Source organism: Trachinotus anak, unplaced genomic scaffold (assembly GCF_046630095.1).
Source record: "Trachinotus anak isolate AG129_WGS33_773 ecotype Australia unplaced genomic scaffold, CSIRO_AGI_Tana_v1 ptg000016l, whole genome shotgun sequence".
NCBI lineage: Eukaryota > Metazoa > Chordata > Actinopteri > Carangiformes > Carangidae > Trachinotus > Trachinotus anak.
The window spans coordinates 11,644,826-11,671,559 of NW_027273867.1; the positions used below are offsets into that span (position 1 = coordinate 11,644,826).

The 26,734-nt window shown below is 40.2% G+C and overlaps 1 protein-coding gene across 3 annotated transcripts in view; it reads right to left on the reverse strand.

Moving 5' to 3' along the window:
- The window catches only part of vps50 (VPS50 EARP/GARPII complex subunit), a 96,876-nt gene that overhangs the window by 57,516 nt on the left and 12,626 nt on the right, over positions 1-26,734 (reverse strand). For all 3 annotated transcript variants that reach the window (XM_071499535.1, XM_071499534.1, XM_071499536.1), the window contains exons 5-12: positions 22,110-22,163; positions 14,852-14,922; positions 13,968-14,085; positions 13,354-13,389; positions 12,920-13,002; positions 5,667-5,709; positions 4,293-4,391; positions 1,132-1,272 (exon numbers count right to left, since the gene is read on the reverse strand). In XM_071499535.1, coding sequence (XP_071355636.1) covers positions 1,132-1,272; positions 4,293-4,391; positions 5,667-5,709; positions 12,920-13,002; positions 13,354-13,389; positions 13,968-14,085; positions 14,852-14,922; positions 22,110-22,163 — 645 coding nt within the window. The remainder of the gene's footprint in view (positions 1-1,131; positions 1,273-4,292; positions 4,392-5,666; positions 5,710-12,919; positions 13,003-13,353; positions 13,390-13,967; positions 14,086-14,851; positions 14,923-22,109; positions 22,164-26,734) is intronic.

The following is a 26,734-nucleotide window of genomic DNA, read 5'->3' on the forward strand; positions in this document are numbered from 1 at the left end:
AAACTGGAAACAGATATTACTGTCAAGACTCCTGTAGTACAGTATGTCTAAAGTGTCACTGCATTTTAGCATATAATTTATCACAGCAGCCACTGGTATCAAGCTAAAAAGCTAAACTTCCTTGCAGGCAAGCTTCCACCCCACATTAGTGAGAACAACTCTTCCTCAGACTGCAACTGGGAAATAATTAACTTTTAATCAGCGTCACTTCATCATAGTTACAGTCTTCAACCTAGTCTGGAGTGACAGGTAACAGCCTGCCTGCCAGCTTGAATGCAAGCTTGCACCAATGCCCCTGGATGTACGACCAGGGTCCAAGCAAAAGAAGCCTTGACCTGGAACGCAGAGGCTTCACACAGGGAGGACCGTTCCTCTCAGGCCAACAACCAACTGGGGTAGAAAGCCATGCATAAACAGAGAGAAAAAGAAGCAGGGGAAGAAGAGAAGAGGAATGAAGAGGGGAGAGGTAGCGCAAAGGTAAGAGGTAAAGAGCAGTGCATTGTAGATATGAGCACAGTGGGGCAATGCTCCTGTTAAAACCTGTCCAGTCAAAACAGCAAGGCCAAACATGGAGCTAAAGGGTCAGGGAGGTAAAAAAAAAAACTATGACAGCTGATATATCAAGAGAGAGGCCATTATTCTACATACCCTTCAACACTGTAGGTCAGACTGTAACACAGCCCCTGGGGGAGGAAAACTCACTCCCCACCAGTCAATGATGAAATCACCAAGTTATGGCTTACTGGGCATGCAAATGTGATTGATTTTGATCTCGGGGGTTATTTTTCGCTTGGATACGAGGCAATAAGGAAGCTATGGGAGGCTTGTGAGTAAAAGTGTGTGTGCGGGTAGGGGTCAGTGTGTGTGCCCAGCAGTACATCATATATCATTTCATCACAGCACCATGCAGGTGGTGTATCTTATTTAGTTTTTCAATTAACTGACTACATGAGTGGTGAGTCTTCTTCACGCTGGCATCTAATCAAGTGAACTGAAACTTTTCTGACGGAAAGCTGTTAAATTACAGGAAAATTGGGTTCAGGTGGAAGAAAGTGACCGCCCTCCCTCACACACACACACACACACACACACACACACACACACACACACACACACACACACACACCTTACCGTGCACAAGTCCTTGTATTGCATCTTCTGGAACTTGGTGTCAGCGTTGCCAGCACACAGCTCCACGTATCCCAGCACCACTTGGAACACTGTGTTGTGGATGGCCTGGGTGAAGTGCATGTGCAGCTGGTCCATAGCAGTCTGCAGAAAGAGCCAAAAACACTGTTATGAAAACCATCATGTCAAGATGTCACTGTGGATCTGTGGAAAGGCGAACGGCAAGGAAAACAGCCAATCAAACATCTTGGAGACGCGTACTGTGCGTACTTGAGATTTGAATTATTTGCAGACCTATAATGTTTGCTACACGAAATGGCATGAGTGAACATGAGGATAGCTGTCTATCATGGGAATTGCAGTGTTCATGTTCAAATCAAAATGGGCAATTTGTTTGTTTCCACTTTCCATGATATACAAAACAAAGCTCAGTTTACTGTGGAAAGTGTCATTAATGAAAAAACATACAGAAGCTCACTTGTGGCTCCGTTAATCTCATGTGAAATATTGTCATTTATTATCAGACCCAACTACTCTTTGACTGTTACATATGTATAGTCTATTAAACAACATCTGGTGTTGACTGTCTTCTGTTTGGTCTGAGGTAGGTAGCGTCCAGTGCTTTTTGCACTTTGTCGTTAAATCATTAAAAAAATCAAGGATATCATTTTGCACGTAAACCAGAAATTGCTCTTAACCATTATTTCACAAAAAATCTGCAGTGAACTCTGCTCCACTGCACTGTGCTCTCCCAATTTGAGTCTGTCATGCTTTATTTTCTTTCAAAGTCAAGTTATATTTACCATAATTTTCTGTTTTGCAGCTCCCACCCACAGTCTTGCTGTGGGACCCAAGTGAATTCAGGACACCCGAGTTGCAGGAGATGTGGGCACAGTATTGAGTAAACCCCTATAGGTAATGGGTGCTGCAGTGTAATTAGGTTTTCTTACTGCAAGCCTCTGACCACAAAATGTTGCTGCCCCCTCCCTGTCCATTCTGGCTGCCTGCTTTAAACATTTTTCCCTCCTTTCTGAGTTTCACTTCATCCATCCTAAAAAACACCATGGAAATCACTGGCTTTACAGATTAGACAAGAAAAAGAAGGCAAATCTTTATAACAACAATCATAAGTTCCAACTACCAGGCTTTAGACATAATTATTAATCAACTACACAAGCAAGCACAGTCCTTCTTCTCTAGCTACTACGAGAGTGAGAGACAAGAGACCGATGTAAGGAGAAAGAAGATACAAACAGTCTGAGGTGACACTGTGATGCTGATTCACAGTTTATTCAAAGACACTGCAGTAAAAGCTAAGATTGAGAGTGAGAACATGGGGCTAACTGTGGGAAACAAAGTGCCACAAACAGATTCACTAGGAGCAAAAGAAGAAAAAGGGAAAGAAAGATGAAAACAACAACAACAAAGAACAGATCCTTGGTTAGCTTTTAAGTCTGAAAATGTTAATTATCACAGTAATAAAAAAAAAAACATAATTTATTCTCAACAAGCCTTGATGATGCAGTCTCCACATCATATTTATCAATGTCAACACTGGCTCAAGTTTCATATAACAATGACACACTATGCTCATTGTTGTACGAGTGCCAGGAAGGGAACATCTAGAACTTATCAAATACACCTCAAACATTACCGCTGCATAGTGTAATGTGGAAAAGGTGACATAATTTGATGTTATAATGTCTCTCCCATTAAGTCACAGAAATTACAATGGCTATGTAACATGTTAAAGCTGTACCCTAAAATTAGAGTAAAATGCCATGTCCGCACAACATTCATTTACCCAATTTAACTCAATTTTCGACTGGCAAGTCTCCATACATGCATCAGGCACAATCTGGCTCAGGCCCAACATCAGCACTGAACCCTCACACACTGTAATTACCATCATCTGTGGGCTCAGGGAAAATGAGTTAGCGCCGGAGGTGTAAGGGCTCAAAACGCCGGAGAAAGAATGGAAGAGCATCTGCAGAATCACAAAGTCCGTATAAACTTGGCCAAAAGGTGTGAGTGATTTTCTAACACAGCAGCCTCATCACCATTCAAATGTACCTTGTGTAGCTGGATGGTGACTCATTTCAAGAGTTAGCAGGCCACAATTTCTCCTACTTGTTGAAGTAGGAAAGTAACAAATATTTCAAGGACGACAAAGATAATGTAAGCATGAAGTTCAAAATTCTCATTTACTCAAGCCTTGACGGATTTAATCTACCCACACCAGAGGGAGCTGGTACAGAGGAGTAGGGAGCTGGAAAAAAATAGCAGTTTCACACCTAAGCAGCAAGAATAAAATCAGAGCTATGAGAGAGAGAAAAATGAAATGTACGTGAAGGCACAAGAAAGAGATCAAGGTCAGGTGAGATCCTGCAGATGGAGTGCGTGGGTGTTGATAGAGAGAGGTCTTAGCATTACTGATCAACACTTTTTGACAAGAACTATGGCGATGGGATGGGACATGAGGAACAAAGGCTGGAAGACAGAAAGAAGATAGTAATATTAACCATGTTACCTAAGACAATTTAAACAAAATCTATATATATTTTTTTTTTCAATATTAAGATTTTACATCTTAAAATTAACTGTGCCAAAAAATGTCACATCCAAAGAATGTTCCTTGCTCAGTCATCTCTGTGGCTTATTTTATATTATCCAAGGATGATTTTTGTGGGTGATTTCTGTGGGTGTCTGTTGACTGACAGTGAGGGAATAACTTTATCACAAAGGATGACACACATACCCTGTGGCCTCCATCATTCAATCACAGAGCCTAAAATATTCTCTGCTCCAATGAGAAGAGCCTGAATTCACTCACTGGAGTGAAAACACTCCACTGAGGCGAAAAGAAACCATGAAGACAAAAAAATAGAAACTTGAATTGAAAAATGACATTTTTGTTTTCTGTTTGGTTTAACTGGTATGTCTGTGGAAGACACTGTTCTCATCTAAATTGTGTCAAAAGGTGGTGAAAATAAGAAAACAATTTTGAAGTCTGAATGGACACACTGCTGAAATAATGTTAAGGAGAGGGAGAACCAAGTTAAGCAAAAAAAACCTTTATCTTTCAAACCTTAAGTCAAACAACAGGACATATGTCGTTAGTGAGGACAACAAAAAGACAATCACAGACAAGTAAAAACACTGACCTGTGTCTTGCCCAGGAGTTTGTAGGCCAGCTGGACCTTGGTGTAGTGCAAAACATCAAAGTGCTTACAAGTCTTTGACAGGGCGACATCAAGCTGCTCCTGTAGCCAGAAATAGACAGATGACAAAGGAGAAAAAGGGGCAAAGTGAGGGGAAGAGAAAAGAGAGGGATTACGTTAAGACCAGGGATTTAGACATAGATGTGCAGATGTATGGCTACCACACAAGGCCAAGGGCAGGTAATTGGATGTGGATGTGTGTGGATGTGTGTGTGCGTGCGTTTGTGTGTGTGTAAGTCTCTGACAAAGACATGAAAAAGTGAGGTGAGAAAGTAAGACAAGGTTAGTAGGAAGTTAGAGAGTACAGGGATGTGTAACACTCCTGACACATTAAGCCGAGCTCAACAAATAGAGCGCTGACAAAGGCTGAGTGATCAAACGCCTTGCGTCACCAGGCGTTTTCTCACGCCCGCACTTGAACATAACGCAATGACTTCAGCCGACATGGCAAAGTCTCTTTAACTACACGAGAGGAAGAAATGCAGTAATGTAATTAACTAGAATTTATGGTCCAAACCACCCAGTAGTGTTCATATCAAAAAATACACTTTGGCAGACACCAATACATGAAACTGAGAATGAATAAGCTGAAGCAACACAAAGAATGTAGAAATTTTAGTGTGACTAACTTTTCTACATCCATCTCATAAAAAATCTACATGTAGAGGCTTTAAATACAGTGTATACAGACGGAGAGCAAAATGATTTATGACTAGGTACTGAATACAATTATTATTTACATTTTTCAATAGAGGGCCTGGACAGTAGGACATGGTTAGCACGGTAGAACTCACAAAAGGCATATATATATATATATATACATATATATATATATATATATATATATATCACACATGTGTACACACACAGACAATTTTGCTTTGCTAATTCACAAACTCATGGTGCCAGGTAAACAACAAGCACCTTGGTGCATGGCAATGTATATGTGCATACATGCATACCTATTTCTTGTGTACAGTAATTAAACTACTCAAGCACAGCAGCAGCACAGAGAAAATTGCTTTGCATAACATTTATCACACACAAGTATCACAGCACAGCCAGAGATGAAACAGATATTATTCACTGTGTTTGCACACTGACAATAACGACTTTCTGAAAGTGTCAATATTTGGCAGACCCAGAATGAGAAAGCCAAACTATCAAAATGTCACAATGAGGTATAAATTACTTCTTTCAGATGAGCGCTTCTGGAAAATTAGAAGGTTAAAGCGAAATATTAGTCGCTGCTGAAAGTCCCTTTACTGCTATTGCTCTTGAATAATAGAATTGGCGATAAAGCAGGGAAGCACGTACCTCTATTTGCTCCAGAGTGTCTTGTAGTTTGGAATTCAATTCACTGCGGGAAAAAAAAGGAGATTATTGAGGGTTAGTTCCTCAATTCTGGACCAGAATATGGAATCAGCTAAGAATTATTTTCATTATCAATTTATCAATTAATTATGTTTGGTTAAGGTATTTATCAGTTGTATCAGAATGTGGTTTAGAAATAAATGTCCCCCACAGGGAGGTGGAGTTCAAGCAGATACATAAGTTTCAATTATATGACATATATAAACACACACACATTATTCTACATACAATTATATGACATATAAAAAAAAATCAAGCCAATCTTCCCATTTAAGAATCTTTTACCAGAAAAAATGACATTCATTCTGATGATTCAGTTATGATGCCATCATTTACAAATCAGTAAAGTGACCATGTTTTATAGCAACCAGAGTTTGACACAAACACTGCTGGAATTCTGCTTATTCACCAACAGGGAAACAAGGGAGCAAAAACACGATGGATGTATCCCAACAATAATTCTGAGAAGGCAAGTCTTATTTTTTTGTGTTTCAAGTGTTTGTGGAATCGAGGGCATGAATTGTTTTAGCGCGTATGAGTGCATGTCTGTGCATGTGCTTTGCATGTTATTCAAGACACAAAACGCCTACACATCTTTGAAACATCCTCAGATTTTACCTCATCCTGGGAAATGCTTTCAACTCAAAAAGCTGAGCGGTAGCAACAGAAATCACGACTACTTCGCTCATCCCAAGACACCAATTCAATTCCCTTGTGACTCCCCCTGCGCTGCGCCCATTCATAATCATCCTCTGTTCCATCGTTTCCCTTCCTCTGTCCCTGCTTTGTTCGAGGTCTTTTTCAGGTCAGCCTGCTGTTATGTTGTGCCTTGTGAGACCACAGTCGCCCAAGGGAGAGAGTGTCCTTAACAAATTGCTAATTAAGCATCTTAGCTTCTGCTGGGGATAGAGGGTGAGGAGAGTGAGGAGGAGGGAGTAACTGAGAGGAGACTGCAGATTGAGTCCCACAGGTCGTTTGCAAAACAGGTAACAAAATGAGTATGCCATTTCAAAACTCGATGCACTGTAACTTTTTTTTTCTGTCTGCGTGAGTGTAAGAAACACTGTCGATAGGTAAAGGAGAGGAATGCACACCGAGTGAAAAATGAAATGTTCAAACAGTCAAAAGGGAGCTGTTCTCACGGATTGGAGACTGATGGGATATGAAGGAAATGTCACTACAAGAATGATGTAAGAGGATCAAGGTGAACTGAAATAAGAAAAAACGCCAGCGCCACCCTTTTTATGTGGTCACTATATATGTAAGAGACCATGTTTAATATTAAACATAAATGTTACCAGTTGATTCATTGTGCCAGAGTTAGCCTGGCGCTAATTTTCATCTGCAGTCACAATTAAAACTTCCACACAGTGGCAAAACTGCACTGAGCAAATTAGACAAAGCAGACATGATACATTAATTATACACAGTAATACATCACACACACACACACATGCCTCGTTAGCACTATGAGAATGGTAAACTAATTAAAAGTGAGGATATTTGAATACCAAGGAAAACAAATATGACACAGAGTCAAGCCGTATAGAATTTAATGTCAGTGTTTACAGAGCTGAGCAGCTTTTACCAGATGTTAAAGTGAAGGTTAATTGGAAGATACCTTTGTGCCATCAAACTGCTTACAATCTACGTGATAACCGTAGCATAACTGAATCGGACATGTTGAGTTCTCAGCTACAACATCAGTAAGGCCAGTGTCCTCAGTGGAAAATACAGCTAGAAGCCAAAAGAAAGAAAACACACAGAGAAGTGAGTAAGCTGGCTCCACTACAGAGAGGTGAAGTGATCAATGTCAGGTCCTGGCTACTGAAGAAATACATCTGAATGTCCATATGCAACGCCCAGGAGAGTGCTAAACAAAGGCTTACGGTTCTGGCAGCCAGACTAAGGAGATAGAGCAGAGGAGCAGAGGCCAACAGGATAAATGCCCTGTTCATCACAGAACGTTCTAGTGAACTCCCACACTGCAGCGTGGTAAAGTAAGAGGAGCTAAACCACAAACTGAACAGTGCTGAAAGACTGTATGAGAGGAAAGTCACGCCACAAGACAGAGGCTGAGAACACAACTGAGAGTGAAGATAATATTTAATAAAGAATAAAGAACTGGCCATCAACACTTAATGTGACTCACAATGCGTCTTGAAGGAAATAAAACACACATATTAAAGTTGGCTATTTATACTTGTGCCAGACTAGAATATGCAGCGATCCGCTGTGGTGACTCCTGAGGGGAGCAGCCGAATGACAAAAAAATAACTAAAAATAAAGTTGGCTATTTGGGAAATATGCTTATCTGCTTATGGTTGTATGTCAAATTCGAATCAACTGGTTAACTTAGCTTAGCATAAATACTAGAAGCAGGGAAAACAGCTAGCCTGGGTCTTTCCAAAGTTCAAAACTACACCTACAAGCACTTCTACAGCTCATCAGTTAACACATTGTAGCTTGCTTAATGTGAGCAAAAGCCAGGCCAAGTCAGAGACTTCCTTGCTGGACTAGCCAAGAAATATTTCAATTCAAAACACGTAACAGAACAAATGGGCAGTACTGACAGCTGGGCCCCACCCTGCTTGCCTATCCAACCATCCAACTGAAGATCAAAGATCTGCCCCTTCACATCACCAAGCTAAACGGACACTTATCAGTGCATCAGCTAAGTTTAAAATAAGTTATGGAAAACCAACTAGATTAATCCATGCCACAAAAATGGATCCATGGCCACAACAAATTTTGATCTTCTTTAAGAACTTTCTGGGCTTTTGAGGAACAACATAAGAGGTCAACTCAAAGCCAATACCCAAGTTCACCTGCTGTTATTGTGTCCATTGCGTCCATTGTGTCTGTACTTAGTTACACTGTCCTATGAGTGTTCATGTGTGTACAGATGCAGCTCCTCCCTACGTACTGACACGTTTCAATGATCAGACAGAATGCATAAATAACAGATGAGGAGGAAAACCTAATTAACAATCTGGTCCCTGCAGGGAACAAGAGGACTGAAATAGAATTATGTAGAAATCAGGGCAATTTTTTTCATCTTGTTTTCAATTATCACTGGCAATAGGTGTCCACAGGGCCTGGAGGCAAGTCCCTCCATGGTGACTTGCTGACTCGCTAAACAGTCAATGAGTGCTGTGCTTCGGGGGTCGGCCGGATGCTCAGATTTTGTGAGGATGCCAGATTTGCTGCAGTTATGTTACAAAGCAGACAAAGAGGCAACAAAGTGGCAGGGGAAGGGCTTCAAAGAGCAAAACACAGAAAGAAGGGACAACAGAAACCAAAAATTACACAAGCGAGTAAGCTTGTTTGTCAAGTCCAAAATGTAAAGTAACATTTAGATATCTGGCTCTGGCATCTCTAGTAGAGTTGTGGCCCATTCAGACTATCTAACACTGCTTTAGGTTCAGGCAGGAGTACTGCAGTGTTTTTTTAAATATGTGGTAGCCCACTAATTGAACAAGCTGTGATAAGTCTGTCTGTTATACAGACCACTCACTCCACTAGCTTATGTGAACATCCAATTAAATACAAATATTTGGAAAGGAGATAACATGTCTGACAATAACAGGTTTGTCGAATAATTAATGCACCCCGTCGTAATTGCTGCTCATTATGAAAAGAACTGTGACTACAAATTAACAAAAATTAGTAGAATTATCGCCTCATCAAGCTGCAGGACATATGGTCATAATCTCCCCTTCCTGAGATACAGCATTGAATAATGGTAGGAAGTGTTTTTGCTTAACATCATGATGTCACAGTGAAGTTGACCTTTGACCATTTGGATATAGAATATCATCACTTCATTATTTTATCCTTTCAGACACTGTGTTAAATTGTGTCATAATTAGTGTTTGAATTTGTGAGTTATGGCCAAAAATGTTTTGTGAGGTCACAGTGAGCTTGACCTTGATCAATTCACCCTTGAGTTCAAGAGAATATTTGGGCCAAATCTGAAGAAATTCCCAAGGCAGTCTTGAGATATTACACTTAAGAGGCCAAAAACGTGTTTTGTGAGGTCACACTGACCTTGACCTTTGACCACCAAAATCTAATCAGCGGAGTGGATATTGCTAAATTTGAAGGGATTTCCTCAGTGCTTTACTGAGGCATCATGTTCATGAGCGGGGGACCGACAGACAAACAACGCAAAAACATAATGCCTCTGCCCATGGCTGTCGCCGGAGTTGTGGCACAAAAAAAGCATCTTCTTTCTCAAACAAGTGTAAGTGAAAAAGTAGTGTTGGTGACCAATAGAGAGGAACACAAATGCACTGCGGTTCAGCTAAATTTGTATGTGCGCAAGCAAACCTGCCAGAGTGAAAAAACACCCCCAAAACCACAAGTCCTTTAGACCAAAGTATCCAACATGACTTTGAAAATGTCCTAAGACCCTGCTGTTGTTGTGAGTGCAGGGGGGGCTTTAACATGATCTCTAAAGTGCTGCAAGTAAACACAAACACAAGTGACACGCTACAACTGTTACATATGGAGAGCCTTTTAAAAATCTGCTCTGGGACACCCAGCCTCCAAAAGAACATACACTATAACCATGAGGACGAAGGCACCGTGGCTCTGAATAAATTGGTGAACCGGGTGCAGTGCTTGCCCTGTCATGCTGGGCAGCCTGCACAACATCGTTTGTGTTTCTGGCACCACAGACATCCGTGACACAGATGTTAATATAGAGGCCCTCTGCCCTTCTTCCAACACTTAGCTCCTCTTGAACATGCAGCTGAACTACCCCGTCCTTCAAATAGATTAGAACACCTGAATGAACCACCTCCCTCAATACTAAGATGGCAATTAGCTGAAGTGGAGATCTGAAGAAGATTCACCCAAAATAACCTGTTCTAGATTAAATCTATTCTATTTTTAATTGCAAGAAAAAAAAAAAGTGGAAAATGGTGCGATTCTGTATTAAATCCTGGATTCTTCATGGCATAGAATTGAGAACATTATTCTCACTTACAGAACTAGTTTTGTAAGAAACAATACATTTTGCATATTTCTCTATAGAATATGTGGATTATAATGAACAGAATTAAACATGTTTTTATATCACTACAAGTGACAAGCATCACACCTTTTGTATATTTGCCACAGCAGAGCTCACACTTTATTAACTCTGTGTTAACATGTGGGGGTCTTAAGATGCCCAAAAGCCAGCCATGCGGACTGCCTGATGACAACGAACTGAGACGGAGCACAAGGCTGTGTAAGTGCCTTGTTGGGAAAACAATGTTGACTTTTAAATGGTTGGGGACAAAGGAAGGGCAGGCATGAAGCATAGCCTACAAGTAGGGCATTCAGCAGTGCATGGAAAAGCGAAGCTACAAGGTTAAATCAAAGTGCAGCAGACCAGCCAGGAGCTGCTTATTGAGGGAAATGCTGCAGTCAGGGTTCTAGCAATTTTGGGCAGAGAGCCAAAGCACTGTGTGCATGCTAATGCAAAGCGTGACAGATGAGTGATCAATGCACCACTGTTAAAAACTAATACATTCAGGAAGTGGCATTAGCATACTGCAAAAGGAAGCACAGGTGAGGAGGGAAAACAAATTACTATCCAGCTGTCACAGACACATGTTTGTTTACAGTGAATACACTGATACTGGTGGTTATGGAAATTGAAGTTTAAAGTGCTTCTTTTTATGACATTCCTACATTGATAGGCCAGTTGCAGTGAATGTTTTCATTGCTGGCAAATGGTGCAGGGGTCTATTCTGCACACCTCTACCCCAGCACATTCAGCAGTCTCATCATGCACATGGAACACTATTGATGGTAAATTAATGACACTGTGAAAACAAAAGTGATATCGACACAAATAAACAGCAGCTGCTAGTGGGAGGGAACAGTGGGAGGAATTTTCCGCACCACAACAATCCCCTGTGCATAACACTGCCTTATTGATCATTTCCCAAAAGTCACTCAATCACTCAAATGGCATTAGTACAGCAGAACCCCCACTGTCTTCTGCTCCACTGTTAATACACTGTGGTAAGCTCTAATTCTACCACCACAGGAAGTGTTGACAATGCCTGCGATGTTGGTTACCAAATGTTAACAAAGATGGGTTTTTTTTGGCACCTTTTTATAAATCAAGAAATTATAAAAAAGAAATAGAAAACAAAGAAGCTCCATGTGATAATGAATTGTGTGTACACGTATTAGTCGGATGTTATACTGTCTCTGACCTCAGGTTAGGGTGCTGGAAGTGAGATTCCACAGCATGCATTTCAATGGAGCAACTCACCATTTTGTGATGCCAGAGTCTGCTCCACAAATAGACACACACCCTGTTTGAAAACACTTTTAGCCGAAACACAAATGATCAGTTTCTGAAATGTGGGTGTGTGTGTGTTGGGAGCAGGTGAAGAAGTTAGTTTCCACACACCTCCTCATACAATATTCTGTCTGGGTCTGTTCGAGGTGTCACAGGAGGAGGGAGGAAGCCAGCGAAGAGAGGCATTCCTGATCGATTCTTAATCAATACATAAACAGGAGCACTGAGGCACCCACATGCTGCCACAAACTGGGCACAATGACAAAGGAAATCAAAGGGACATAGACGATTCCCCCTCTGGTATTCAACATCTTTCCCTGTGTTCTCAGGAGAGCAATCATACATGCAGACGCTTATACACAATAATCTTCAATACAGCCTGATTTTTTGTAGCATCCTTTCAAATCTGACTCTTACTCTTAAAAAGAGGAGAGCAAAGAGAAAAAGGTTTGTCATCACACTCATGCCAGGGCATTAAAAACATTTTTGTGTTACCCTAATGGTTCAGCTGCCTGCCTGTGTTTCTTTATCTCATAAGTTGATTCCATTCAATTCATCAGTTTTTTTTTAACTGAAAGCAGTCACCTCAAGAGATAAGCAAAGCAGTGGTAGCAGCAGGCTTATATTTACTGAAAGTGTCCTGCTAAGGACACTTTTCACTAATGTAAAAGCCCATTGACAATGTCTGCACATAGCACAAACTAAAAAAAAACTGCTTTGACTCTCATAGTCAATGCAATGGAATGGCGACGAGGCAATGATAATGAGTAAAACATGAGGGAAAAAAAAAACCTTTATAAGACTTTATTAAATTCAAATCTTAAGAGAGAAAAAAGGTGAAGACAAAAACACATGGCATTCTTCATCCATCAATCTGCTCATACTGTACCTGATGCAGCTGTAGTGTTTAAAGGTGCTGGCAGCCTTCTGACATTCCAGACAGAGCTGGATTGCACCTGGGTAGTCTTCCTCCTGGGGAAACAGAAAAGAGAGGTCATTCCATTTGTTTTTCCTTTAAAAAAAAAAAAAAAAAAACAAGACACGGTTTAATGTACAGAATAGTCTGTACCCATTTTATAAATACCATATCAAAAGTAATCTCTGGATCAGTCTGGATTATGACAGTTTTATGTGCGACTTCCTCCTGTGCATCAGTTTTTTTCCTGATCCAGTTTGATACAACAATCTCGGTGGTCAGAGCGTCTAGTGTTTGTGTGGGTTTGACTGTCGGTTGTAGAATCCCTGCAGATTTTTGACCTTTCAAGTCAAATATAAACATATCTCTGCAAGTGTGTGTGTGTGTGTGTGTGTGGATTAAAATACCTCAAGCATCTCGCTGAGTCTTACATCTGTTCTTTGCTGCGACGGGGAAGAACAGAAGACGTGAATACAGCATCAAATCACTAATAGGCCACAATAATCCGTGACAGCTAGTTAAGCATCAGTTTGTCCTCCAGCTGTGACCATGTTGGTCAGATCTTTCAATGATCACAGTTAGAGCAAATGATGAAAGTAAATGAACAGATACAGAAACAAAATAGTACAGAGGAACAGTTGTGATGTACATTAATGAACAGTAATAGTACAAAAGTAATTATGAAATGCAGTACAGATAGGTACGTTAATTACCTTAAGTAGTCGAGTTTTACACAATTAATTCAAAGGATAGCCTGTAGGCTGCTGAGTTGTATCCATCTCTAACAGATCTGATTTTCATTTAATTAAACAAGCATCACAATGAAATGGTAGAGCAATCTGTGCAGAGTCTGGCAGCCATGTTAGAAAATAGGCTACTAATTTAGTTGAAACAGAGCTCTAGCTCACAGACCCAAAAGGCATGCGGTTACTTGTGACTTCTTTAGGATACTTCAGCGGGCAGATGTTCCTCTGATCTTTATGGCCTTTACACTGCATGTGAACATGTCTGTAAATTTTACCAGCGTCTTGATGGTCCTCAGAGACTTGAGCAAGCCTGTCAGCAGTTGTCGTCTTCTCTGATTGGCCAGTAGACCCAGGCTGGCCTCTGTGAATCCCTCCTTCGCCACGCTCAGTTGTCTACACACAAGATGTCGTAGTGGAGAGAGAACATAGCATCAATAATATTACTATGGTTTGCTGACAGTTCAACAAAGGAAAAATGATAATGAAAGACAGAACTCAATACTAAGTAGGCAAATGTCTATAAATGATGTAAACTGTGCCATGTAAATATAAAAATGCACTAACAAATAAGGTCTTGGACCTTTAACAGAGGTCATTATTGCAATTAATGCAGAGGTGGTAGCAACAGTTTTACTCAAGCCGATTTTACTGAAACTTGCATAATTGGGCAAATCACTGACATGAATAATTTAAGATTTTGATATTTCAGGTTCACCTGCATGTGTACCCCAGCACTCTGAACACCTGACACATGAAGCCTTATACCTGGCCTCAAATTTACAAAAGTGATAGGGCTGAGGGAAATACTTTATTACGATATTCAGTATACTATCACCCAAACTTTTAGAAACACTAAGACAAATCTTTTTGTCTTATCACACACAAGATAATAACAAGCCTAATAAACAAAGACATAATATATTGTAGAGCACAAAGTATAGTGTACACTGGCGTGTTTTTAATAGCTACTTTCTTTCAAGGGCAGACAAGACAGAATCATTTGTCATATGTGACCATAAATGAGAATATGCGAGGGGAAGGAACAGTTATCTCGGTTACTGCATGTGGAAAACACTTAAAATGCAGATTTGGTTTTATTGCGCTATCAGAGGAGCTATTTCACTTAATGAATAGATCATAAGTAAGAGAATTCTATTACCTCCTTGCGTTAGTGCAAATGACTGCTGCCAACTGCAGGTTGGTCTGTAACGCCGTCACTCTCTCCAGTTCCTGTGAACAAGGACCAAGTTAGTGGTAAAAATTAGGCATACTGTTTCAATAAACACTGGAACGGGCTAAAACTGCTGAAATAGTGGAAGGACTTGGAAATCTCACCATTAGATATACTGTCACAATCTGTATTGGGCAGCAAAACTTTGTATGAGCATGACTGTAATAATTTAAATCAATGGACCACAGTCCCTCTTAGAATCTGGGTTAAGGAATGTCAACCACCACTAATTAAAAGGCTAGTCTGTTGACATGGGTCGCTTTTGATCCAGACTTCACCCAAGCACTGACGGGAGGTTTAAGCACTGGTATAGAATTGACATCACTTCTTATTGTTCAATGGCGATTTCAATGGAAAGTACCTAAAGCCTGCTGGAAAAGTCACTATATGTCTGTACATGACGTACTATGCTAATTAGCATATTCATTATGTCATCGTGTCATATTTGTATTCTGCCTAATGTCAGCCAGTTTCAGCCCTATATCTGTTTGCTCCTACTCCCTGGGCTAACATATACAGTATTTTCATACAGCTGAAATCCCCATAAAGCTGTTCTCATTTACATGTTTTTATGTTTCTGTTGTCAGAAAACAGAACAAGTGTGAAATAGTGACTAGAATGTGGCCCATTAGGACTACATGTTACCAGCAGTCACTTCCAAGTGACTTCCAAGCTGTTGCTCTGTCACAGCTAAAATCCTAATTTTGTAACCATATGAGTGCCAATTCACTGGGTCTTTAACGGACATTTAGATTATTATCAGGAGTTAATCACATGCACAACTATATTTTGAGTACAGTGGCCCTAAAATGATAAGATGGCCATTGGCCCATGGCTGTGCTATGCTTCTTCAAATTCCACTGACCATGCTTGCTAGCAAAACAAAAACAGCATGTTTTGACATAAACTTGACTTCAAGAATGGAGCCTCCATGCCAATCGATGAGGTGCACATGTACGTGGCTGGTGGAGGCAGTGCAGGCATCAGCCAAAGTTCGCCCATTTCCAGTGCCGATTATTGGTCGACCTGTACTGTTTAGTGCTGAGAAACTGTCCCAGAAGTACACTCTATTTTTGTAATATCTATAGTATCTACACCAAGACACTGTTGAACTGGTTCATTTACGGTGCTGTCAGTGAGACATGTTTCTAATAATGCCATTTACCCAGCAAATCATTTTCATCGCTAAGCACTGCACGGACATGCACAGCAATGCTTGCGAACACACAGATATCGGAGCACTCTTCTGTGAGATGCATCCTGCTGTGAGCCTTTTATGAAGACAGATATTATAGATGATGTTATTATGGTAAGGCATGCATCATCTGTGCCAACGTGTATTATTGTTCAAGAGAACAATGTTCTTCCTTCCTTCATAGCTTTGACATTTAGAAAATATCAATGAGCACTCTGCTCTCAGAGTTCAGTTATTATGCCACTTCAATGACCTCTGCAGAGAACAAACAGACCCTCAACCAAAGTAGGGCCAAGAGGCAAATTGCTCCGCTGTTATATTTTCGACTTTTCTTGTCCTCTTTGTGTTATTATTTTCTTGATCTGCCAGATGTCACGCCTGAGGTGGAAGATGCTTGTACTTTGATTTTATTTTTTAAATTTTGTATCACCTCTCTGCAAAAAAAGGGTCCAGTGTTCACAAAAGATGTCTTCATAACACTGTCAGGCATAAAATAACCTTTTACCAATAGAATATAGTCTGGGGAAATTCATTTTCAACGGTAATGAAAATAAAAAAAACAACAACAACACCAACAAGTGGCACTTCATGGCTGTGGGTACAACATCAATGGTCTCATTCAAACCAATCTGCCCTCATGATCTCAAGTGTTGACGAAGATCTTGACAAGTCCGCAGAACAGTTTGCAAGGGCTGATTCAACAGCCAGGGTTTTCTCTGAGGGGACATGCACCATGCGAGTCTTATGCTTTTCTGCTTGAGGCTGAATATTTCATGAACACTTCATTTCCACATAAACAGTATAATACAAGAAAGATCAACTTTTAACCTTGAAATCGTTGTTTTTGAATTTAGCATAGGTATATGTTTATTTGCAGGTTAAATGAGAAGATTGATGCCACTCTAATGCCTCTACACTAAATATGAAGCTACAGAAGACAGTTAGCTTAGCTTAGCATAAAGACTAAAACAGGTGGAAACAGATAGCCTAGCTCTGTAACAAAAGGAAACAAAATCTACCTACCAGTACCTCTGAAGCTAACAACACATAATACTGCGTTTGTTAAATCCTGACAAAAAACTAGAAAATTATAGATTTATGGAGCTTGTTTAACAGAATACACATTGGGACATAACCTCCATAAAACCACACTTTGTAATTTTTACACTTTGTTTTATCAGTTATTAAACAGTATGTTTTTTATACTCACAGTTTTTGCTTTTGAGCAGATGCAGACTAGCAGTTATGCCCTGTTTATGCTAAGCTAAGCTAACCAGCTGCTGGCTATAGCTTCATATTTAGCCTGCAGCATGAGGTCCATTTGCAATGTTAGTGTTTGTTAATCAAGTCAAATTTGGTATTATCTGTATGTATGTTGATGTGATGTCAGTATTAATGTCAGATACTAGCAAACCCACTACTATGAATATCTCCAGCATAATTTAGTTTTTTTGACATGCTCAAGGAAAACATGGACTTGATACAACACACTGGTGCCTTTACAACTCAAATACTACTCAAACATTTGTAAGTAATCTTCTGTAAAGTCCAGTAAGTTCATATGCACTGGTCAGAACAGCATCTTAATACATAAAGGTAACATGTTTGCCATGATACACTCAGGTGTACATTAAAATATGTAGTCAGAAAATGCCCTTGCTCGCTGTGCAGCAGGTACTGGCCGGACCCCGGCTAAATCGCCAGGTCCAGCTGAGGAAGAATTTAGACACTGAATCCAGGAGACTGATTCACATGCTGGGAAACAGTGCAGCCACATCTTTAGCATCTGTAAACCTCAGTTATGTCTACTCCTGACATCACAAATATCATGGAAGTGATGAAACGTAAAAGATGTAAAAAAAAAATTAATCAATGAGTAGTACAGGGTCGTTTAATTCACTTAAACACTCAGTAGTATTCACTTAAGGGAGCAAACCTGGCCAAATAAGGATCAATTTCTCTTCTGTGTCAATCAAAAATTCATCTATCACTTTGCTCTTTACCACTTGTCATGACACCCATCAACACACAGGTAAGACTGTTCACAGTTGTGCAAACACACAGTCTATAATGCATTGTAGACACACTCACACACTGAGTTATGTGCATGAATCCACACAGGAAAACCAGACAAAAACAGCTTGAATACCCACTTATGCAGCTTCACACAAAAACACACATATACACATACACAAACACACATGGTCAGCATGCTGAGTGCCCAGTATGTAGCCTCTGGCTCCAATTTGTTGTTATACCACAGCTCTGAGCCATCAATCCCGTCTGTAAGCAACAGTTAACCTGACAGACAACGGGCTCAATCAGCTTAGCTTGTGTAAAGGGAGATACACTAACTGTGCTCAGTGGTGCATTTGGTCAGTCGGGTTTTAGTGGATAAAAGAGTTTAAACAACAGGTATGCATGAGTAAGATAAGCTTAAAACACTATATAGGGATAAAGTAAAGAAAGGCTGAGTTCTGTTATCCTACAACATACAAATATTGGTGCGCACTGCACAGTAGATCTGTATATACTGTACACACACAGGAGAGGTGAGCCTACTTAAATGCAATTAAACTACCCAACTCAACTCCTACAATGTCCACAGACACAGCTCTGGTGTGGGAAGTGAAGGTCAAGGAGGAGGAGATGTTGATTCGCAGGGGATATTTTTTCTCCCCGGCTTCTTTATTCATATATTCATAAGAGGTCCTTCTTGCGATCCTCCAGCACATTGACTATGCACTGGCCCCATGTTACCCATCCTACCCACACATTCTAATTATACTGCTGTTTGGGCCCTGCCCTGGTTGCTTTTTTTTCATACTGAGGTGAACAGAAAACAAAGTTGGATGATATTCAGGACACACAAGTGCAGGGACTGGAGCTGGGGTTGACATCTTTTGCAGTCAGTGTGTTTATGTCTCCACATTCACACATAGCAGCATAGCATAGCATACATCTCGACACATAGTAACCATGCTGCCACATCCATTTCCTATGAATTTCTACTCTCCCCAAAGAAGCAGACTTAAGACAGCCGTGTAATTGGCAGGTATGACCACCAAGGTTGGACAAATTACCAATCTCTTTTAAAGGAGGCGACTGAGGAACAAAAACAAAGAAACCAACAGTGACTGTGATAAATATGTGTTTCCAGTGGGAAATAATTGAATACCAGTCCAAGTCCATTCTTTTGAGTGAAGGCTAACTGGTGAAAATTCATTAAAATTGGTCTCCACACAAGGTGATCTCTCTTTCCCGACAAGTCTAAGGGGAGATAAGAGAGGGCAGTTACTTTAAATCACCCCACTACCTGTTTTATTGATCTGGTAGTTTACCTGGATAATACCTAGAACTCACAGAAAACTATTTAACATGTGTCAAATGAAAAAGTCAAATGTAGAGGCAGACTAGAATTACCACCTTGCCTCTACCAACCAGCCAAGTTGCAGTATTTGCAAAACATTATGATGTCATAGTGTGCATCCATTTATGTTAAACTGTGTTATAATTATCATATGAACTTATGAGTTATGGCCAAAAAAGTGTTTTGTGAGGTCACAGTGACTTTTGACCTTTGACCACCTAATTCTAATCAGTTCATCCTTGATTTCAAGTGAATGTTTGTGCCACATCTGAAATTCCCTTACAGCATTTTTTTGATACATTACATTGAAGAGACCAAAAACATGTTCTGTAAGGTCACAGTGACCATGACCTTTGACCACCAAAATCGAATTAGCTCATTCTTTTCAGCTCTTTTTTTTTTTTTTAGAAGAAATTCTCTCAAGGCGTTATTGCGATATTGCGTTCACGAGAATGGGACAGAATAATGGACAACCCGAAAAAACATAATGCCTCCGGCCCTGGCTGTCTCTGGCACAAAAGTGAAGGAAATAGGTAAAAAAAAAATGTGGGCACCTGCAAAAATATAAATTGTTAATTAGTAATCAGCAGTTGTGAGTGACTCAGTGGTAATGACCTCCATGTAACCTTCCACATGGGGAAGCCTGATCACACGTAAGACCCTTTCCGTGTGCAAGCCGCAGCAATGTGTCGCTAGAGGACAGCAACAGTGACCAAACGCAGGTGTCAGCAGCAGAAAGGTTAGTCACTCCATAGCTATGAATCACACCAGACACTTAGCAGGCCCTCACTTCATGCGCTGAGGCACAAGTGTATGTGTCTGCAAAATTTACGTGTTCACTGATGTGTTGTACACAGCACAAGAGTACTGAGGAGAAGTGGCGTTGCGCCCTGTGTCTCTGTGGCTCTGCAGCAGTATGTGTTCCAGTGTAAATGTTTGATAAAATATCACACTGAGGAGATAAGAAGAAAACAGACGAAACACCTCACAGAGAAGCAGGTGTAGTGCTGAAAACATAACAGTGAGAGGAGCCTCAAAGATGTACTGTATGTCCCCATTTCTCAGCTGCTTTTCATGGTCAAAGGGCAGGATAAATAATATTTGCCAGGCTGTATATACACTAAACAAATCTGCAAATCAACAAGACATGGCAAGCAAGTTCGTCATTGCCTTCTTTCGATCTCAAAGTCTTTTAATGGTAGCAAATTATGTAGTAAAACTCTGTCTCCCTTCTCATTGTGGCAATAATGCAGTGGATGTAGAAACTGAAGTACCCTCTGAACTCCAAAGGGCATTTGTAGACTGACTGAATGTGGGCTAAGATGGGTCAACGGAAATGCCCCTGAAATCGCTGGCAACGTCTACTAATAAGCCCTGCTGTCATTTGCACTCTGCAGAGTCACAGCAAGGGTCATAGAAATAATGATCAATTTACTATTCAGAGACTGACATTTAGATGGCTTAACAATGGCAGTAATATCACTGCAAGTTCACTACATGCCAAATTTGTTAAAACTGTCAGTCATCTGCTCTGTCTCGGCAGGATCAAAGCTTCACTGACTAAATACAAATTTGACGTATCCTACCAAACTTCAGCAGTCATTCTAATGGGAGTAGCAAGGTTTCACTCGCTAGTCTTTTGAATTACAATTCAGATAAATCAAAAGACTGTCTTTCAATCAAATCCAATACACACACACTTGGCACACTGGCAGATCTTTGATCTGCAGCCAAACCACTTTAACACTGAAGGCCACTTAATGCGGCAAAAAATCACATACGATGTGCACAGACACCTTTAGCTACTTATCTAACTTGGAGAGATACTGATGCTGGCTTCGGCTGTTGCACCTGCTTTTGTCCTGAGTCTCATTTACTAAAAAGTGTTGATATCTGAGATTATTAAACCTATTAAAATTTCATTTCCTTTCTATGTGGCAGTGGGTTAAGCAAACTCTTAGCTCACAGTTTTAAGGTTTAAACGAGAGAAAGTTTCTTTTCCTGCAAGCTGCATTTCTGAACACGATGAGATGAATGACATTGCGTCGGTTCACTTCGTTGGTCAAGTGAATCAGGAGAATAAAAGCAGTTGAAAATCATTCCGACTCATCACCATATCAAATGTGTTCTCCTGTAATGTCTAGTCTCTACTGGATCACTGACCAAAAATAGCCTGAAGAATGGCTTACTTTATATAAAGACCACATCGCACACACTGGTTCATTTCAGTTCATTGCAAAATGAGGAGGCGATCAAAGAGGGGATTTTATCAACTTAGTTTAAATTCACAATCTGACTATGTTCTGAATAAAAAATACATTATTGCCCCCTTTTCCTTATCCACAGATGAAGTCAAATTTCCTATTGCCATGGTTACAGAAATTCGCTGGCAACCTACACATCACATCCACTGAAACCATGATAGCATCAAAATAACCATTTATAAAATGTAATTGATTGAAGATGCCATTTAAAAAAATATAAAAACAAACAAAGAGTAACTGTTGTGTTTTGGAAGAAAATTTCACCAGCTGAATTACTTTTTTAAGATTGAGTGGCTGGGCCAGAAAAGGACAGAAACAGATGTTTAATCTGGTGATGAGTTGACCCTGGAAGCTTACCTTGACATAAGCAGGCTGTTTCTCCAGAATGAGATCTGCGACCTTCTTAGAAACCTGCAGAGAGACAGAAAGAGAGTGCTAAAGTTAAGATGAGGAACAGAATATTAAAAAAAAAGAGTGAAAAGACATTTTGATGTTCTTCCCAAATGTCAGCCCACAAAAGCAGTTTGGCCAGTGTAATCTTGCTATCGAGGATGGAGCAAGAATAACAATCACTGATGTCTGTATCCCAAGCACTATATAGCCAAAGCCTTTTAAGAGAGTGTCTCTCTTCCTCAGTTTCATTTCATTCAATGTCTTTCTCAATAGCTTAACTCTTGTTTCTTTCAGAAAAGCCTGTTCCCTCGACTCCTATTGTGTTTTCTACTGTTCTCTCCTCTGCTTTGTGCCTTTTACCAATTTGACTCACAGCAGAGGTGACGTTCTAATTATTTAAAGAGCATGTGCCCTGCTTATGACATGAAGCACAGTATTAAGCACGGTCATGAGATCAGCGTGACCTCCTGCTATGGGTGTTGCTTTTACTGGAGAAGAAAAAAGCTGAGGAACAATGAGTGTCAATGGAAATTGAATAAATCGAAGCCTCACCCACAGTGAAGGACCATACAAATAAGGTCGAACAACAAGGTGAGGGAGCTCTGGTTAACCCCTTCTGACGAACCCGCATTCAATACTTATGACACGTTTCCAAAAGGTTAAAAGGATTGTACACTGTCTGCAGGATTATTTTAATGTCCTACTCTGTCCTTAGATTATATAAATGTGTGATTTTAATCAGTAACTTTCCAGTTTACCTCCAAATGTAGACATTTACATTCACTGGCTATTATAATATTGACACAAATGCACATTTAAGGGGTATTTTAATGAGTCGCTATTGCACTTCCGTAAAGCTGGAAGACTCAAAGGTTGCAAAGGTTGACTCAATGTTCCTTCCATGAGTAAAGCCACACTATGTCAACCCTGATAATATCATTAAGACATCATCGGGCCTGAGAGGGCTCATCATAGAAGATATTACACAGTTGTTTTCACAGGCTCAGTCATATCAGCTACAACAAAAACCCATTTTGAGGAGTAAAATTGGCTAAGTGCTTCTTTAAAACAGGGCCTCATGTTATCACGGTCCGTTTAATTAAAAATTACACCCTAGTTTATGCTCAGTAAGAGCTCATTTCTAGAACTCATGGGCTGGATCAATTACAAAACAACAATTAATTTCAATCTCAATGTCAAGAATGAACTTTCAAGCTCAAATGTTTCAAATCTTACTAGAAATACATGAGCTGGAAATGAATGTGCTGCTCATTATAATAACAAAGGACAAACACTTATCCAGGAGAGCTAGGAGCTGTAAATAAACAAATATGTTTCTCTGACACACAGTGAACCATCTTCCATTTTTGTAACAGTGGAACTACCCACACCTACACAAACACACACCCAGTGCAGTTTTACTATGTGAGTGTGAGGTTATTCAAAGTAGTGAGTAGGTGTTCAGATCCACTAGTGTGCAGCAGACGAGGCTAAGAGCGGGGGATGACATTTCGGCATGTGTTAAGTAGCTGCATGGTAGCCAACTGGAGACCTGAGCAGATGGCGAATGGAGCTTAGCTGAAACTGTTCATTCCACAGGGTTTGAGCGTCTGTGTGTCTTAACATTCAAATGTATGAATAAGATGGTCAGAGTGAAAAAATATTCAGCACTTGGAAGAAGTGCAAGAAATTGGTCATGGAAATGGTGGAGAAACAGAAAACAATGAGGACTTACACTGAAGAAAGCGGATCCACAAAGTGGATCCACAACAATTCACAGAGCTGACACAAAATAATGCCATAACGCCACCTACTGACTTTAACACTACACACTAAACTTTTCAAAGAGGGAAAAAATCTGAGCATAAAATGAAATCCCAACTATGAGTCACAAGCCCAAAGTCATTAGTTCTCAGCTCCCACTCACATACACAAATGGAGGCTAATTGTGCAGTAACAGGATTTGGGAAGCAGTCCATGTGATTTTTAGCAGATGGGGTAAACACTGTCCAAAACTAGTCACTGATAATGAACAATCATCAACTCGAACACACAGAAAAGACGATGAATGTAATGTTTTTCTGTAGGGACGCTAACATGCCATCAGGGAGGAGAGAAGGAGAAGACAGATGCCTAATGCAGACTATACACAGCAGCTCAAACACATATTCATCTATTAGACAGAAAGAGATAATGAATGCAAGCACTGCTAATAGAGATTAAACATGCTTGTACAGTTTCAAGCATTCGCTCATAAGCAAGAAGGCTGTACATTACAGATATATATGTTAGGCTTATAATAAAAGAACATGTTTGCTACTTCTTGAAGGTGTTCACTGAGACATATGAGTTAATTACAGCTAAATTAGCTAGCACTAATTAGGGGAAAAGTATCAAGCTGAAGGTCAGTATTTTTGCTTCAGAAAGCTATAGACTCAACAATGAAGGTTTCCACTGGGAATGCACTGCTCCTTCACTCGTAAGGAAAGAATATAACATTTGAAAAATTTATTTCAAAGGTTTGATGTCTCTTATGTAGTGTCATATTCTGTCAGACTGACCACTACGAGGGTTGTTAGGGCACTTCCCTGCTATTCAAAATACTACTGCGCCCCTGCTGCAGCCATTTGTATATGTTGCTTTTTCATGCAAGGATGTGATCTCTCGTGCTCTATTTTCACTCACACACACACACACACACACACACACACACACACACACACACACACACACACACACACACACACAAACACACACACACAAACACACACACACACACACAACAACACTACCTTAAACTTCCTCTGCACAGCGGGACATTGTTTCAGCCTGATTTGAACACAGGGAGGAATTTGGCATTCAGGCAGGATTTAGGCAAAGGTTGCATAATCATTGCGAACTTCTAAAAAACTGAGAAGAGGGAGAGAATTCATTACTGCTGCAGGAGGCACAGTCGTTGCTAGCTTTCAAGTTTCATTAAAATTTGAATATGTTCATCCACGTTATTAACATTGGCTTCCTGCAACATCTCCGCAGCCTACTTTCATACAAACAAAGTCACTTGTAAATGGATAGGAACTGAAATGCCAAATGTTGTGACATTGCTCTTAAGCTGTCTCTAAAAAAATGCATGTTTGCATGTACTTCATAATGTTCATGTGTACGTAAATTGTTGATCCTCACATCCTCAGGGGGTATTTTAAGACTTTAAGTTAAAATGTTGATGATAACAGTCGTTCAGCTTTTTCATTAGATCGTGAATACATCTGATTATAGCCCTCAGAATGTGATACATAGCTTGTGTGTCCACATTAATTAAGGCTTCCTAGCATTTATGTGTTCATGTGGGAATTACGACAACCATACACAACCAAACTGTTTCTGAACCCTGACATTTTTCGTACAGACGGAAGTCTCGTAGCACGAAAAGGCAATTAGCCATGAGACGAGCCTCTGCCAGGCGTGTGTCAAATATGCCAATTAAGCTCGGAAACTATGGCAGAGAAACAGGGCAGTTGTTCTCTTTCCCATTGCCACAGCAAGCCTGATCTACCTTACAGCAGATGATTCCAGCAGAGAGGAGGGGAAGAAAAAAGAAGTAGAGGATAGTTAATGCCAGGACAAGTCAAACACCAGTTCACACACACCTCCACACAAAAGTGAAAAACAAGTGGTAAACAGAGGAAAAAGTACATGCAGTGCTTATGGTACAGTACTGCATCTTTCTTGTTTTCATCTCTCCTACTCACACAGACACTAGAACACACACAGGCGCTCACACACAAACACACACACAGACCTATGTTGAGCTGATTTACAGCTTAACTAATGGCATTAAAGATAGAAAGAAGTGTGTGGAGACCCTCCACATCATCTGCCAGGAGGAAAGGCCATCACAGGACAGCCACATGGTGAGAAAGTGAAAGCACTATTATTGCGTCTTCAAAGGGCTACGCTCTGTTTCACACACTGAGGACTATGTGTCTTTGTAGGCTCAGCTGTGTGTGTGTGTGTGTGGGTAGACAAGTCAGTATGTGTGTAATTGCCCACCTGTAGAGATGGACTTTCAATCAGTAGCAGCGGGAGATCAGGACTATTTTTGTTGAACCACAACATGTACACAATCATCCGCGTGTATGAAATAAAAATGTAAAAAATGCATTAAGGATTAGAAATTCAAATGCAGCAGTCTCTTTAAAGTATGTTCTATTAGCTTATTTCAAACTCTCTCCAGTTTCTCATTTGTGATGGATGAAGTAAGACTGATTTACAACTCCCCACACTGAACCAAATCATAGTAAAACCAGAATTACTGCAGTTGTGCGTGGTTGTTTTTGGCCATAACACAAGAATTAATATTATGACAAAATACACTTAATTCCTTTTATTAAATTCATAAATTCAAGTCTTCACAATGGTCTGGTTTTCTTATTATATAGTGTGAACAGATATAAAAGTAAACAGCAACTTGATTTGTTGACGGACACATACCGCCATGGGGCAGGTAGTTTAATTTGTTTTACCAGTGAGAAAGTGTCAAATTTTTTTACCATCTAAAGTATTTGGCAGAAGGCTCCATGTTTGCCAGT